Here is a 13,608-nt window from a genome sequence, read left to right on the forward strand (position 1 = left end):
GAGAGGAGAAGAGCTGTGCAGACACAAGAGGGAGGCCGGTGAGCGGCTGGACAGGAAGGTCCATCCAGAAAGGTCCATCTTGGGAGCTCAGGACTCTCCTTCCCTGCATAGCTGATGCCCGAATGGCCTCACCGGGGCTGGTTTGCGGATTCCCAGCCTCCTCGGTGCTCAAGACATCAAAAGACCTTGAACCCTGTGGACTCCGAATGGACAGAGAAGCCCAGTGCTTGCTGTAACTGCACCCAGCCTGGCCTCAGATGGCTGGCTTTGAGCCCCCCCCCTCCTCCCCAAGATCTGATGGCATGGGTGTCAATTAGTAAAACATCCTTTGGAATCCGTGATGGAAATAAAACCAGTGCTGTAATGCGGCTTCCAGTGACGTCACCGCTCCTGCAGGGTGCTCTAACAGGGCGCTCCGCGTTAGAAGATCATAAAAGTCAGTGAAACAGTATAAATCACTGTTCACTGACCTTAGCATACCCCTTGGGCAAAAGGGGGTGTGCAGAGCTGTGGGGGAGTGGTAGATCTCTCCAGGGGGTTTGCTCTTAAGAGCGAATTTTTCTGGATTTAAGGTCCCATCGAACTTCATTATACTCCAACTTCAAATGTGCTCCTGTTTTTTCAGGAAAAAGGAGTAGGAGTCACTTCTGCTCAAAAGGACTTGTCAAATTGATTGATTTTCTAAGCAGACGGGACTTTCACAAGCGTTCGATCTTTGAAGTAGAAACAACACGGCAAGTATACCGACTCCCCCTTTTGAAATTTGAAACTTCTCTTTGTCTCTGATTAATTGACTTTTAAATGGCGTCTGAAAGTGAATTTTTTAGTACAACAAAGTAGCGTTATTTGTGGATTGTTATAAACGGAGCTCTCTTATACTGAAAGGAGTAAAGGAAAGTTTTTAAGTTTAAATTCCTGATTCTTTTGAAGACAGAATGGCAGCTAAACCTTTAAAGCCTTCTGGAAGAAGGGGATCTGAAGCAAATCTTGAGGATATATTGAAAGAACAGTTAAAACTTTCTGAAGATAGGCAAAAAGAGATGATGGAGAATTTTAATGCAAAAATAAGAGAAGATATTATGATGGCTGTTCAAGGTTTGAGTAAAAAAATTGAGGGATTGGAAGAAGAGATGCAACAGATCTCTCAGTCAAATAAGCACTTAGAAGACAAAATGCAAGGTGTTCAGAAAAAAGGGATCAAAATGAAGATCAGGTTGTGATATTGCAATATAAACTTATGGAAGGAGCTCTTAGAATCCGTGGTATGCAAGAACAGAGAGGAGAGGACCTAAGAAAAATGATATCAGAAGCATTGGCTGAATTTATTGAAGTGGAAACCGAAGAGGTAGCTTACCAAATTGATAAAATATATAAAGTTAATTCCTGGATTGCAAGACAGAGAAAGCTTCCTCGGGACATTGTGGTTTATTTTGTGAAAAGAACTATGAAAAATCAGGTTCTGCAAGTTGCATATCAGACAACTTTGAAAATTGGAGAACAGGAGCTGAAGGTCCTGAAAGAGATTCCTTCAAAGATGTTAAGAGATAGGAAGGAATTTGTTTTTTTTTATACAATAACTTAAAAAACATCAGATTCAATTCAGATGGGAGGTGCCAGTTGGTCTGACAGTATTTTATCAAGGAAGGAGATATAGAATTGACACTTTTTTAAAGGCAAAGGATTTTCTTTCTACAGTTTTGAAAGTTGAAATAGAAGTGATAGAAAAACTTCAAGAGATCCAAGAAGGCGTGGTGACCCAAGAGGCTTCATTGCTGCCAGCATCAGAGGAACCACAAGAGCAAAGGGTGACAAGAGGAGCTCTTAAGCGTAAAGAAGAGCAACAGCTTCAAAGTAAAAGTCAGGATCCCAGTATGGAAGCTGTGGGAGGAGCTAGACGGAAGATACCGGAGGAGGATCTTCCGTTGTCTGTTTCAAAGCTTCAGGAGACCAGTAATGGCAAATAGAATTTTGTCATGGAATGTTAATGGTTTGAATTCAGCTCAGAAAAGAAGGAAAATATTTCACTACTTGAAACAATTTAAAAATGATGTGATTTGTTTGCAAGAGACACATATAAAATTATCAGACCAAAAATATTTAATTAAACTCAAAATTAGGTAAACATTTTGTTGCATCAACTTTGGAAAAGAAGCATGGAATTGTTGTATATATCAGGAAGGATATACCAGCTAAGTTAATTGAGGCAGATACTCAAGGAAGATTTATTGCTATTGAACTGGTGATAGATGCAAAAAAGACTTTGCTGATAGGTATTTATGCACCTAATCAGCAACAAGAAAAGTTTTATAAATGTTACATGAGAGGTTGATCCTGTGGGATTATAGTTCGTTTATTTTATTAGGAGACTGGAATGGAGTAATTGATACAAGAAGTGATAAGAGAACCTCTTCCAAGAAGATACCTATACATGCAAAATTACCAAAATCCTTTTTTGAAATGATGGAAGACTATGAGTTTAGAGATATATGGAGGTTACGGAATCCAGATGAGAGAGGGTTTACCTTTTTCTGATAGGCATCAATCTTTTCACGTATTGATTTTATTTTAATTTCTAATGACTTGCCTTCTAGGGTGAAGAAAATGAAGATATTTCCGAGGTGTTTAACTGACCATAGCCCAGTATGGATGGAATTATTACAAGGGAAAAAAGGTGGTAGAACATGGAGGTTGAATGAAAATCTGTTTAGATATGAGGATAATGTAAATCATTGTAAGAAACAGATGAAGAATTTTTGATTTTAATATGTACAAAGGGACACCTATAGGAACTGTGTGGGAGGCGAGTAAAGCTTTTATTAGAGGATATTGATTTTATTTGGACAATAGGCAAAGGAATAATAAAACAAAGGCAGCGAGGTATTTGGAAGAAGAAATTCAAAGAAGCAACAGTTATTAATTCAAAACCCACAAGATCACAAACTTAAAGAGGCTATAAAATATTACAGAGTCAATTTAATATGTTAATGGCAGACCAGGTGGCAACGAATATACAATATGCTAAACATAATACCTTTTGTAATGCAAATAAACCTGGGAGATGGTTGGCATATAATTAAGGAAAAAACAGAAAGCACGTGTCATACAAAAAATAGAATATAAAGGCAAAGAGATATATCAACAGGATAAAATTAAAAAGGCATTCTCAGAATTTTACACTGCTCTATATGCAAAAGACAAAATATCGAATAGGGACATTTATGATTATTTGAAAGATTATAAGGTTAATATTCTAACATTAGAACAGAGGGAGGAGCTGAATCGGCCGATAGCTACTGGAGAAATAGTGGAGGCAATTAAACAATTAAAAATGGGGAAAACCCCTGGTACAGATGGTCTTACAGCAAGTTATTATAAAAAAATACTAGGATGAAATATTAGGCCCACTTAAAGAATTATTTAATCAGATACAACTAGAAGTGGGAATACCCCCGTCATGGAAAACATCTTTTATTTCACTGATACCAAAAGAGGAGCAAGATTGCTCTAAACCTGGTAACTACAGGCCGATTTCACTTTTAAATAATGATTATAAGATTTTTGTAAAAATAATAGCAAATAGATTAATGTTAGTTTTACAACAAAGAATTCATACTGATCAATCTGGTTTTATAAAAGGGAGGCAGATGAGGAATAATGTTAGACAGATTATTAATATATTGGAATATTTGGAAAAGAAGAATACTTCAGCAGCACTTATTTTTTTGGATGCAGAGAAAGCCTTTGATCGATTGCATTGGGATTTTTTATTTAAATTAATAGAGAAAATGCAATTTGGAGATTGTTTTGTTAGAATAATTAAAGCGATTTATGGAGAGCAAACAGCTCAGATTATAATAAATGGTAGTTTGACAGAAGTTATTAAGATTGCGAAAGGAACAAGACAGGGATGTCCCTTATCACCACTATTGTTTGTCTTGACTCTGGAACCATTATTAGATAAAATACGAGAATTAACAAAAATAGAGGGAATTGAGATTAGACAATATGAGTACAAAGTTAGAGCTTTTGCAGATGATGTAGTGGTTACTTTAACAAATCCTACAAATTCAAGTAGATTTTTGTTGGAAACAATTGATAAATATGGAAAGGTATCAGGATTTAAAATAAATCAGAATAAAACAAAAGTGATAATCAAAAATATGTCTATACAACAGAAACAAAAACTAGAGGAAATGACAAGATTTGAGGTGGTAAAAAAGGTTAAATACTTAGGGGTTTATATTAGCTCATCGAACAAGAAACTTTATAAGAATAATTATGACTTGCTATGGCAAAAAGTTCAGAATAATATGAGTGTCTGGAAAAAATTGCAGTTGTCCCTATTGGGAAGGATTATGCTATTAAAATGAATGTGTTACCTAGATTTTGTTTCTGTTCCAGATGATACCAATAATTAAGAAAGATAAAAATTTGGAGGATTGGCAGATTGGGATTAATAAATTTATATGGCAGGTAAAAAGGCGAGGTTAAAATGAAAATAATACAGGACTCACGGGAAAGAGGTGGTTTAAAATGCCTAATTTTAAACTATATTATGAAGCAGTAGCCCTTTCAGTAATAAGTGACTGGTTTAATTTAACGGAGGAAAGAATTTTGAATATAGAAGGTTATGACTTGTTATATGGATGGCATGCGATTTATTTTATGAAAAAAGTGGATAGGGCTTTTAAGAATCATGTGTTGAGAAGTGCTCTTTATGGTCTGGAAAAATATTCTTATAAATTAGACTATAAGATTCCTATATGGGCGAGCCCCAGACATGCAATAGAGAATATAAATATAGAACAGAAACAGGAAATGATTACTTATAAAGAACTTTTGTATGCTGAAGGAGGTAGATTGCAATTAAAATCATTACAGGTATTAAATGAAGAAGGGAGGAATTATACTTGGTTTCAATATGGGCAAATAAGTGCTAGGTGGAAAGAAGATCAAAGAATTGGTATAATGCAAAGGAGGAAAATTTAATAAAGCAAATTAGAAATCAGACCCAGGAGCATATAAAGAGATTGTATAATGTGTTGCTTGAAATAGATTCGGAAAAGGATTTGGTAAAGGACTGTATGATAAAATGGGCACAGAATATTCAGGAACCAATAATGTTGGAAACATGGGAGAAAATCTGGGTTAGAAATGTTAAGTTTACACAAGCACAGAATTTAAGGGAAAATTTTATAAGATGTTTTATAGATGGCACTTAGATCCCAAAAAATTATCATGTATGTATCCTGATATCCAAGCGAAATGTTGGAGGTGTGATTGTGATGACGCTACATATTTTCATATTTGGTGGACTTGCAAGAAAATTAAGGCCTTTTGGATAAGAATTTGGTGGATTATTCAAAATGTCCTGAAGAAGAAGATAAAGTTCCTGCCACAATTTTTCCTTTTGGGAATTATAACGGATTGTACAGGGATTGAGACTAAATTGATTCTGAATTTAATAACAGCAGCAAGACTGTTGATTGGACAATACTGGAAGAAAGAAGAGGTACCTACAATAGAAGAATGGATATTGAAAGTCACTAATTTGGCTGAGATGGCTAAAATCTCAGCTTTTTTGAAAGACAATACGCAGGAAAGATATTTAATTGAATGGAAAAAATGGATTGATTATTTACAAAACAGATATCAGATTAAGAAATATCAGATTGCCTTTGAATAATTAGGAAGTATTATTTTATGTAATGGGGGGTTGGGAGATGAAAAGATTTGGATGAGGTTAATTGGATTAGAAGGGAAAATTTTACTCTATGTTTGGTTTATGTATAACAATACCTTCTGATTGACCCGGGAAGCCGGTGGGGGGAAGGGAGGGGAGGGGGTTTTGTGGGGGGAAAGGGGGGAAAATGTTTTTGTTTCTTAAAACTTTTTCAATAAAAAAAAAACCAGTGCTGTAATGCATCTCTGTCAACGGCTGCAGAATATTATTTTTAAAGCGAGCATTTCTGGGATATTTCAAAGATGGACTAGAGCAGGGGTCCCTAACCTTGGTCACTTTAAGACTTGTGGACTTCAACTCCCAGAATTCCTCAGCCAGCTTTGCAGATGGTTTTTCAAGAGGCAGCTGTAGGTGTATGTGGGGGTGGGGGGGCGGGAATGAAAAAATCAATAAAAAACTTGTTAAAAAAAAAAAGAGGCAGCTGGACTTCCTGGTTTTTTTTTGAAGACGTTTCGCTTCTCATCCAAGAACCTTCTTCAGCTCTGACTGGATGGTGGGGAATGGAAGGATTTATACTCCTTGCACACAGCTGATCATTGGTATCCTTTTAGAGCAGGGGTCTCCAACCTTGGCAACTTTAAGCCTGGAGGACTTCAACTCCCAGAATACCCCAGCCAGCAAAGCTGGCTGGGGAATTCTGGGAGTTGAAGTCCACCAGGCTTAAAGTTGCCAAGGTTGGGGACCCCTGTTTTAGTGGGTCCTTGAGGTCACCTGGAGGCTTATCTGTGTCATCAGTGGGTGTGGGGCCTTCTTGGAACCATTGAAAAGACTGTGGATGAGAAGCAAAATGTCTTCAAAGAAAAACCAGGAAGTCCAGTTGCACCTTTGGGACTCCCGTAAAGAGGGACACCTCCTCAGGAATCAAGGGGAGACCAGAAGCGGCACATGTCGGAGCTCTTCTCTGCTTTCAGGTGAGAATGAAATGCTGAAAACGAGGCCTGGGGGAGGGATCACCACCTGCCCCCGGAAAGAGTCCCAACCGATGCTGAGATTTCTGCCTGCAGAATGGGGCTGTTGCTGGTTAAGAAGGAAAACCAGATGTCTTTTGCTAAAACTAGGTTGAAGAAACCACGTTTAGAAAAGTGACCGTGTTGATCCCCTCCAGCTAACAAGGCATTTTGCCGAACGTGGTAAAAAAATGCACCTGGAAGGGTTGGCATGGATGGGGGGGGGTCAAACCAGGGGAAGGGGCTCCCACAGGGCATGTTAGAGGAAGGGGCCCAGCTCTCCTCTCCCTCCAGATGCTGGCACATTGGTGGGACAATGTCCCCTTAGCCCACCCCGCCCTATTTCAGGGTTTCCCCCATTACCAGGTAGCCGAGCTGTGTGTAAGCCAACGTCAGGATCAGAAAGGCCAAACCGATGCCCAGCAGCTCCCCGGCCGATTTCTGCAAAGCTTTGCCAAACGTGGACCACTGTCGGATGAAGCGCAGCTGCTGGGAAGCCTTTGGGAAGCAGAGAGGGAGGTTGGCTTAGCAAGAGCTGGCTTTCTAGGGAGTTGGTTGGGGCAACCTCAGCTCAGTTTAAGGCCAGGGTGAGAAGTCCTTCCCGGAGGGGAAGGGGATCCAAGAGTCCTGCTCTAGCTCCAGTGTGGCTTCTGTTTCAAATATTGGAACACCGCTATCATGTCACACACACCTAGCTTACAGAGTCGGCATATTGCCCCCAACAATCTGGGTCCTCATTTTACTGACAAACGGAAGGCTGGGTCAACCTTGAGCCAATCAGGATTGGACTCCTGGATTAAGCAGTGAATTAGCCTGCAGTACTGCATTCTGACCCCTGTGCCACCACGCAGATGGTATAAGGCACGGGTGTCAAACTCACAGTGTCATGTTACCATCACATGACGTTTTGCGGTGTTTTTCCCATTCGCGGAGCTGGGGTGGGCGTGGCCTGCGTGTGACGCATCCGGCCCATGGGCCGCCAGTTTGACACCCCTGGTATAGGGTGTCTCCTGTCTAAGCAGGGGGTTGGACTAGAAGACCTTCCAAGGTCCCTTCCAACTCTGTTATTCTATGTTCTATGGATCACAAAAATCTTTGCAATCATTCCCAAAGTAACTCTAAGGTAAAGGTAAAGGTTCCCCTTGTACATATATGCTAGTCATTCTAGGGGGCGGTGCTCATCTCCGTTTCAAAGCCGAAGAGCCAGCACTGTCTGAAGACGTCTCCGTGGTCATGTGGCCAGCATGACTCAACGCCAAAGGCGCACGGAACGCTGTTACCTTCCTACCAAAGGTGGTCCCTATTTTTTCTACTTGCATTTTTACGTGCTTTCGAAACTGCTAGGTTGGCAGAAGCTGGGACAAGTAACGGGAACTCACCCCATTACACAGCACCACTAGGGATTCGAACCGCCGAGCTGCCGACCTTTCGATCGACAAGCTCAACGTCCTAGCCCCTGAGCCACCGTGTCCCTTAAAGCAACTCTAGGACAGCAAAAAAAGAAAAGGTATCCCGATTGCCCAAAATACTAAAGGAGAGGCAAGTTAATCCACTGAGAAAGCTTTAGCTCCTTGTCACATCCACAAATTTGTTCCTTCGTGTTTTCCGAAGCTTTCCCAACAGTGATTCCAGCGCCCTCCTTCCTACCTTGACTGTCAGCAGGAAGAGCAGAGAAGCAGCCAGGCAGCTGAAGGCAGCGTGGAGAGATGCCACCGGGGAGAAGCTGGTGAAGGCCCGCTTGTTCTTCAGATACTTTGCCCACTGCCGCTCAGCGAGAGTGGCCTGGCTGAGGTGGACGACCACCGTGCAGGTGGTGGCCAGGATGAGCAGCCACTGCCCGTAGCTGCTGAGCAGGGCAAAGTAAGCCTTGCCTTCCTTCTTGATGGCGAGAGACTCGGAGACCACGAAATAGACCACCAGGATCATAAGGAAGACCTGGATGGGGAGGAGAAAGAGGACGGCTGAGCTCCCAGGAAAGGTGGAGGTGGCCAAACCTTCCACACCTTCTGTTGCTGCACCCTGAGTAGCAACATGGAGCCTCTGCAAAGTTAAGTTTAGTTTATAGGCCATATCAAAATGCAGAATCCCAAGTACGAATGATTAATAAAATCCCACAAAAGCAATTTAAAATGACATTGGAGTAAAATATAGTAATTAGATATAGAGAAATAAGATAAAATTATATTTCAGTATTGCCCCTAAAATCTCCCACAGTCAGTCCCACATATCCTGATCTCAGCCGAACCGTTTTACTCAAGTACTGGACCATGTGAAATGTTGTGTTTAAATGCTGGCCGCACATAAGGTATGTTGCTTTAATATGGGGTTCCCAATGGGTCATATGGAAAGTATTCAGAAGTTAAAATACATATAAATACAGATTAAAAAACAATTAAAAAACTCATTCTATTGCCCGAAATTTAAAATAGTATAAATAATAAAAACCCCTTAAAACCCATAACTTTAAAATCTAATCCAGTCCCGCGCAGATAAATAAGTGTGTTTTAAGCTCGCGACGGAAGGTTCGGAGGTCCGGAAGTTGGCGAAGTCCTGGAGGGAGCTCGTTCCAGAGGGTGGGAGCCCCCACAGAGAAGGCCCTTCCCCTGGGTGTCGCCAGACGGCACTGCCTAGCTGACGGCACCCTGAGGAGTCCCTCTCTGTGAGAGCGCACGGGTCGGTGAGAGGTATTTGGTAGCAGTAGGCGGTCCCGTAAATAGCCCGGCCCTATGCCATGGAGCGCTTTAAAGATTGTCACCAGCACCTTGAAGCGCACCCGGAAGGCCACAGGTAGCCAGTGCAGTCTGCGCAGGATAGGTGTAACACGGGAGCCACGAGGGGCTCCCTCTATCACCCGCGCAGCTGCATTCTGAACTAACTGGAGCCTCCGGATGCCCCTCAAGGTTGAGAGTATCTTGGCGACGTTTCGACGAGGTCTCACTCATCATCTTCAGGCTGGTGCTTTCGGTTTCGTGCTTGTGCTAGCAAAGCTTTGCTCGTTGAAACGTCGCCAAGATATTCTCAACCTTACACGGGAAAAGACCCGAATATGCCAAGACCTACATATTCAGAAGTTGCTTCCATTTTTTTCAACCACCTGACAATCAGAGGTCCTCCATTCTTTCGTAGCCAAAAGGAATTAGGGATTCTCCTTGGTCCAAAAACGTCATTTGCTGCCCTGGTTTCTCCTGCAGCGCCAACTGTCTGCCCTGTACAAGTAAGGAGGAACAGAGAGAGTTTTGGGACTGACCATCATGAGCAGCTGCGGGGTAACCCTCCTGCCAAGCGGGTGCAGCGGGAAGGGAGTGACGGTCACAGCTGGCACAGCGTGTTTCGCCAGGGGGAACTCCAACCGGAGCGTGACGGCAGCATGGAGGTCCAGAACAGGGTGGTATTGGGTCATTTCCACAAAGATTGCCTGGCTCCTGCAACAGACGGAAAGACGGGTTAAACTATCGCAAAGCAAGGAGCTTTGGTGGGGGAGCAGGCCTGCCTCGGTTTCCCACGCGGGTCTCCCCTACTCTCATCACCCACCTGTTGCTGATCCAGTTGTTCTGCTGGAGGCCCTGCAGACCAGCGTTGCTTTCTGAGAGAGTCGTTCCCAATTCCTGGATGTAACCCCCGCTGTCATAGATGGAAAGGTAGCCCCAGTACCAGGCCCTGAAATACAAGGGGGCAGGGGAGGAGGAGGAGGAAGGTCATGCATGGCTAGAAAAGCCCCTTCCGTGTACACCAGGATTCTGCTCTAACCCTCTTCCAGGTCTTTGTAAATCAGGGGTCTCCAACCTTGGCAACTTTAAGCCTGGCGGACTTCAACTCCCAGAATGCCCCAGCCAGCAAAGCTGGCTGGGGAATTCTGGAAGTTGAAGTCCGCCAGGCTTAAAGTTGCCAAGGTTGGAGACCCTTGTTGTAAACCTTCCCAATGATGATGAGCTCAAAAGACTGGACAGTTTTCTCCTAAAACTTTTTCTGCCTTCTTTGCTTGTGACGCTTGCCTGACACTTGCCCCCTTAACATAACATAATAACAGAGTTGGAAGGGACCTTGGAGGTCTTCTAGTCCAACCCCTTGCCCAGGCAGGAAACCCTACACCATCTCAGACAAATGACTATCCAACATTTCCAGTGTTGGAGCATTCACAACTTCCGCAGGCAAGTTGTTCCATTGATTAATTGTTCTAACTGTCAGGAAATTTCTCCTTAGTTCTAAGTTGCATCTCTCCTTGATCAGTTTCCACCCATTGCTTCTTGTTCTACCCTCAGGTGCTTTGGAGAACAGCCCGACTCCCTCTTCTTTGTGGCAACCCCTGAGATATTGGAACACAGCTATCATGTCTCCCCTAGTCCTTCTTTTTATTAAACTAGACATACCCAGTTCCTGCAACCATTCTTCATATGTTTCAGTCTCCAGTCCCCTAATCATCTTTGCTGCTCTTCTCTGCACTCTTTCTAGAGTCTCAACATCTTTTTTACATTGTGGCGACCAAAACTGAATGCAGTATTCCAGGTGTGGCCTTACCAAGGTATTATAAAGTGGTATTAAACTTCACGTGATCTTGATTCTATCCCTCTGTTTATGCAGCCCAGAACTGTGTTGGCTTTTTTGGCAGCTGCTGCACACGGCTGGCTCATATCTAAATGGTTATCCACTAGGACTCCAAGATCCCTCTTACAGTTACTACTAATGAGCAAGGTACCACCTGTGCATTTTGGGGTTTTTTGCCTAAATGTAGAACCTTACTTTTTTCACTGTTGAATTTCATTTTGTTAGTTAGCGCCCAATGTTCAGGTCTGTCAAGATCCTTCTGTATTTTGAGCCTATCTTCTGGACTATCTCCTTCCCTGACTTGTTCCTAACCAAAAAGTTTTGCAGAAATGATGCTTTCTTCCTTTTCGTTTCTGGCATAATGTGGAAGGTCCAATCCTGACGCTGCGTTCCGCCCTACAGCCCAAACCCTCTCACCCCATTGGCACCACAGGTAAGTCCTTGACTTACAACCACAACTGAGCCCAAAATTGTTGTTGTTAAGTGAGACATTTGTTAAGTGAAGTTTGCCCCGTTTTATGACATTTGCAGTTGCTAAGTGAGTCGCTGTGGTTGTTTTTTTTGTTTTTTTTTGTTTACATTTATATCCCGCCCTTCTCCGAAGACTCAGGGCGGCTTACAGTGTATAAGGCAATAGTCTCATTCTATTTGTATATTTTTTTACAAAGTCAACTTATTGCCCCCAACAATCTGGGTCCTCATTTTACCTACCTTATAAAGGATGGAAGGCTGAATCAACCTTGGGCCTGGTGGGACTAGAACCTGCAGTAATTGCAAGCAGCTGTGTTTTAATAACAGGCTTTACCAGCCTGCGCTATTCACCGGCCCTTGTTAAGTTAGTTAACACAGTTGTTAAGTGAATCTGATTTCCCCATTGACTTTGCTCGTCAGAAGGTCACAAAAGATGGATCATGTATCCCCTGGACACTGCGACCGTCATAAATTTGAGTCAGTTGCCAAGCGCCTGAATTTTGATGACGTGACCCTGGGGGACACTGAGAAGGTTGCAACTGAAAAATGGTCACGAGTCACCTTTTGTTAGTGCCGTCGTAACTTTGAACGGTCACTAAATGAACTGTTGTAAGTCAAGGACTACCTGTATGGGGAAACACTGGATAAGGGACTAAGAGGCCATCTGTCCTGAGCTCTTGGGAGAAAAAAATGGATCACAGACGACAAGGAAACGCAACCGCTCACACCGAAATGGAGAATGCTTTTTTTTTTTTTAACCTGTGCGGGGAAGGGAAAGGAAGGGGAGCGAATGGGTCCACTCACCCAGCCAAGTCAGGAGGAGAGTAGGTCCAGAGCGGCCCCAGGTTGTCCGAGGGGCTCTTCCAGCCAGCCGCGTAGCTGGTGGTGTCAAAGCTGTTGGAACCGAAAGCGCATCTTCTCTTCGTCCCGCTCAGAGCCTCTTCCAGCGAACTCAAGCACTCTGTTGGGAAAAGGGGGCGCCATGTTTTCTCTGCTGGTCCTGCAAATTTGCTTCTTCCTCAGCTGCCTTCCTCCGAGGACAAAACCATGAAGCCCCCACTATTTCAATGAAGATTCAGTCGTGAGGGCCAAAGAGGTCTAAAGGTTGAATCATGGCAACCGGACCGAACTTTGTTTTGGTAATTAAGTCCAAAGACTCCATTTTGTGTTATCTATCTATCTATCTATCTATCTATCTATCTATCTATCTATCTATCTATTTTGTCAAATACGTATTAAATAATATATATAAGCATGAACTGAATACAAAAAATGAATACAACTAAAGGGAACATTAGGACAGGGACGGTAGGCACGCTGGTGCTCTTATGCATTCCCCTTACAGATTTCTTAGGAATGGGGTGAGGTCAACAGTAGACAGTCTAAGGTTAAAGTTTTGGGGGTTTTGGGATGAGTCCACAGAGTCTGGTAGTGCATTCCAAGCATTGACCACTCTGTTGCTGAAGTTGTATTTTCTGCAATTGAGTTTGGAGCGGTTAACTTTAAGTTTGAATCTATTGTGTGCTCGTGTATTGTTGTGGTTAAAGCTGAAGTAGTCTTCAACAGGAAGGACACTGATGTACTTGGCAACATTGCCTAACCGGCAGTGCCTGGTGGTTGTTTTCTTCCTGGGTGTTTTTTCAACTTCCCAGGTGGGACTGTCTGGGATTTCCTGCTGCTCTCCTCTGGTGACTTAGCCAGGGCTGACCCTGCTTAGCTTCTCTGGCCGATGCTCCTGATGAGGCCTTTTTCTCTTAAACTCCTTTATGATTCTTAACTCCGCCCTTCAAGCCACAGACAGGAGAGCGAGCAGCAATGGGGACTTCAGCTGTCCTTTAATGCAGGGGTCTCCAACCTTGGGAACTTTAAGACTTGTGGACTTCAACTCCCAGAATTCCTCAGCCA

General features: G+C 42.9%; 1 protein-coding gene across 10 annotated transcripts in view; it reads right to left on the reverse strand.

The window, feature by feature from the left end:
• Positions 1 to 13,608, reverse strand: part of PKD1 (polycystin 1, transient receptor potential channel interacting) — a 231,275-nt gene that overhangs the window by 43,659 nt on the left and 174,008 nt on the right. For 8 of the 10 annotated variants that reach the window (XR_009152066.1, XM_058156873.1, XM_058156872.1 and 5 more), the window contains 5 exons: positions 12,508 to 12,664; positions 10,222 to 10,347; positions 9,938 to 10,112; positions 8,338 to 8,625; positions 7,054 to 7,188 (listed from right to left, as the gene is read on the reverse strand). Coding sequence is in view for 9 of the 10 variants with exons in the window: in XM_058156873.1 (XP_058012856.1) it covers positions 7,054 to 7,188; positions 8,338 to 8,625; positions 9,938 to 10,112; positions 10,222 to 10,347; positions 12,508 to 12,664 (881 nt within the window). In the remaining variant the exon portion in view is untranslated. Of the gene's footprint in view, positions 1 to 24; positions 809 to 7,053; positions 7,189 to 8,337; positions 8,626 to 9,937; positions 10,113 to 10,221; positions 10,348 to 12,507; positions 12,665 to 13,608 lie in introns of those variants that run through there. The other 2 variants (XM_058156877.1, XM_058156874.1) reach the window with 2 other exon arrangements.

This window comes from Ahaetulla prasina, chromosome 14 (genome assembly GCF_028640845.1).
Source record: "Ahaetulla prasina isolate Xishuangbanna chromosome 14, ASM2864084v1, whole genome shotgun sequence".
Taxonomy (NCBI): domain Eukaryota; kingdom Metazoa; phylum Chordata; class Lepidosauria; order Squamata; family Colubridae; genus Ahaetulla; species Ahaetulla prasina.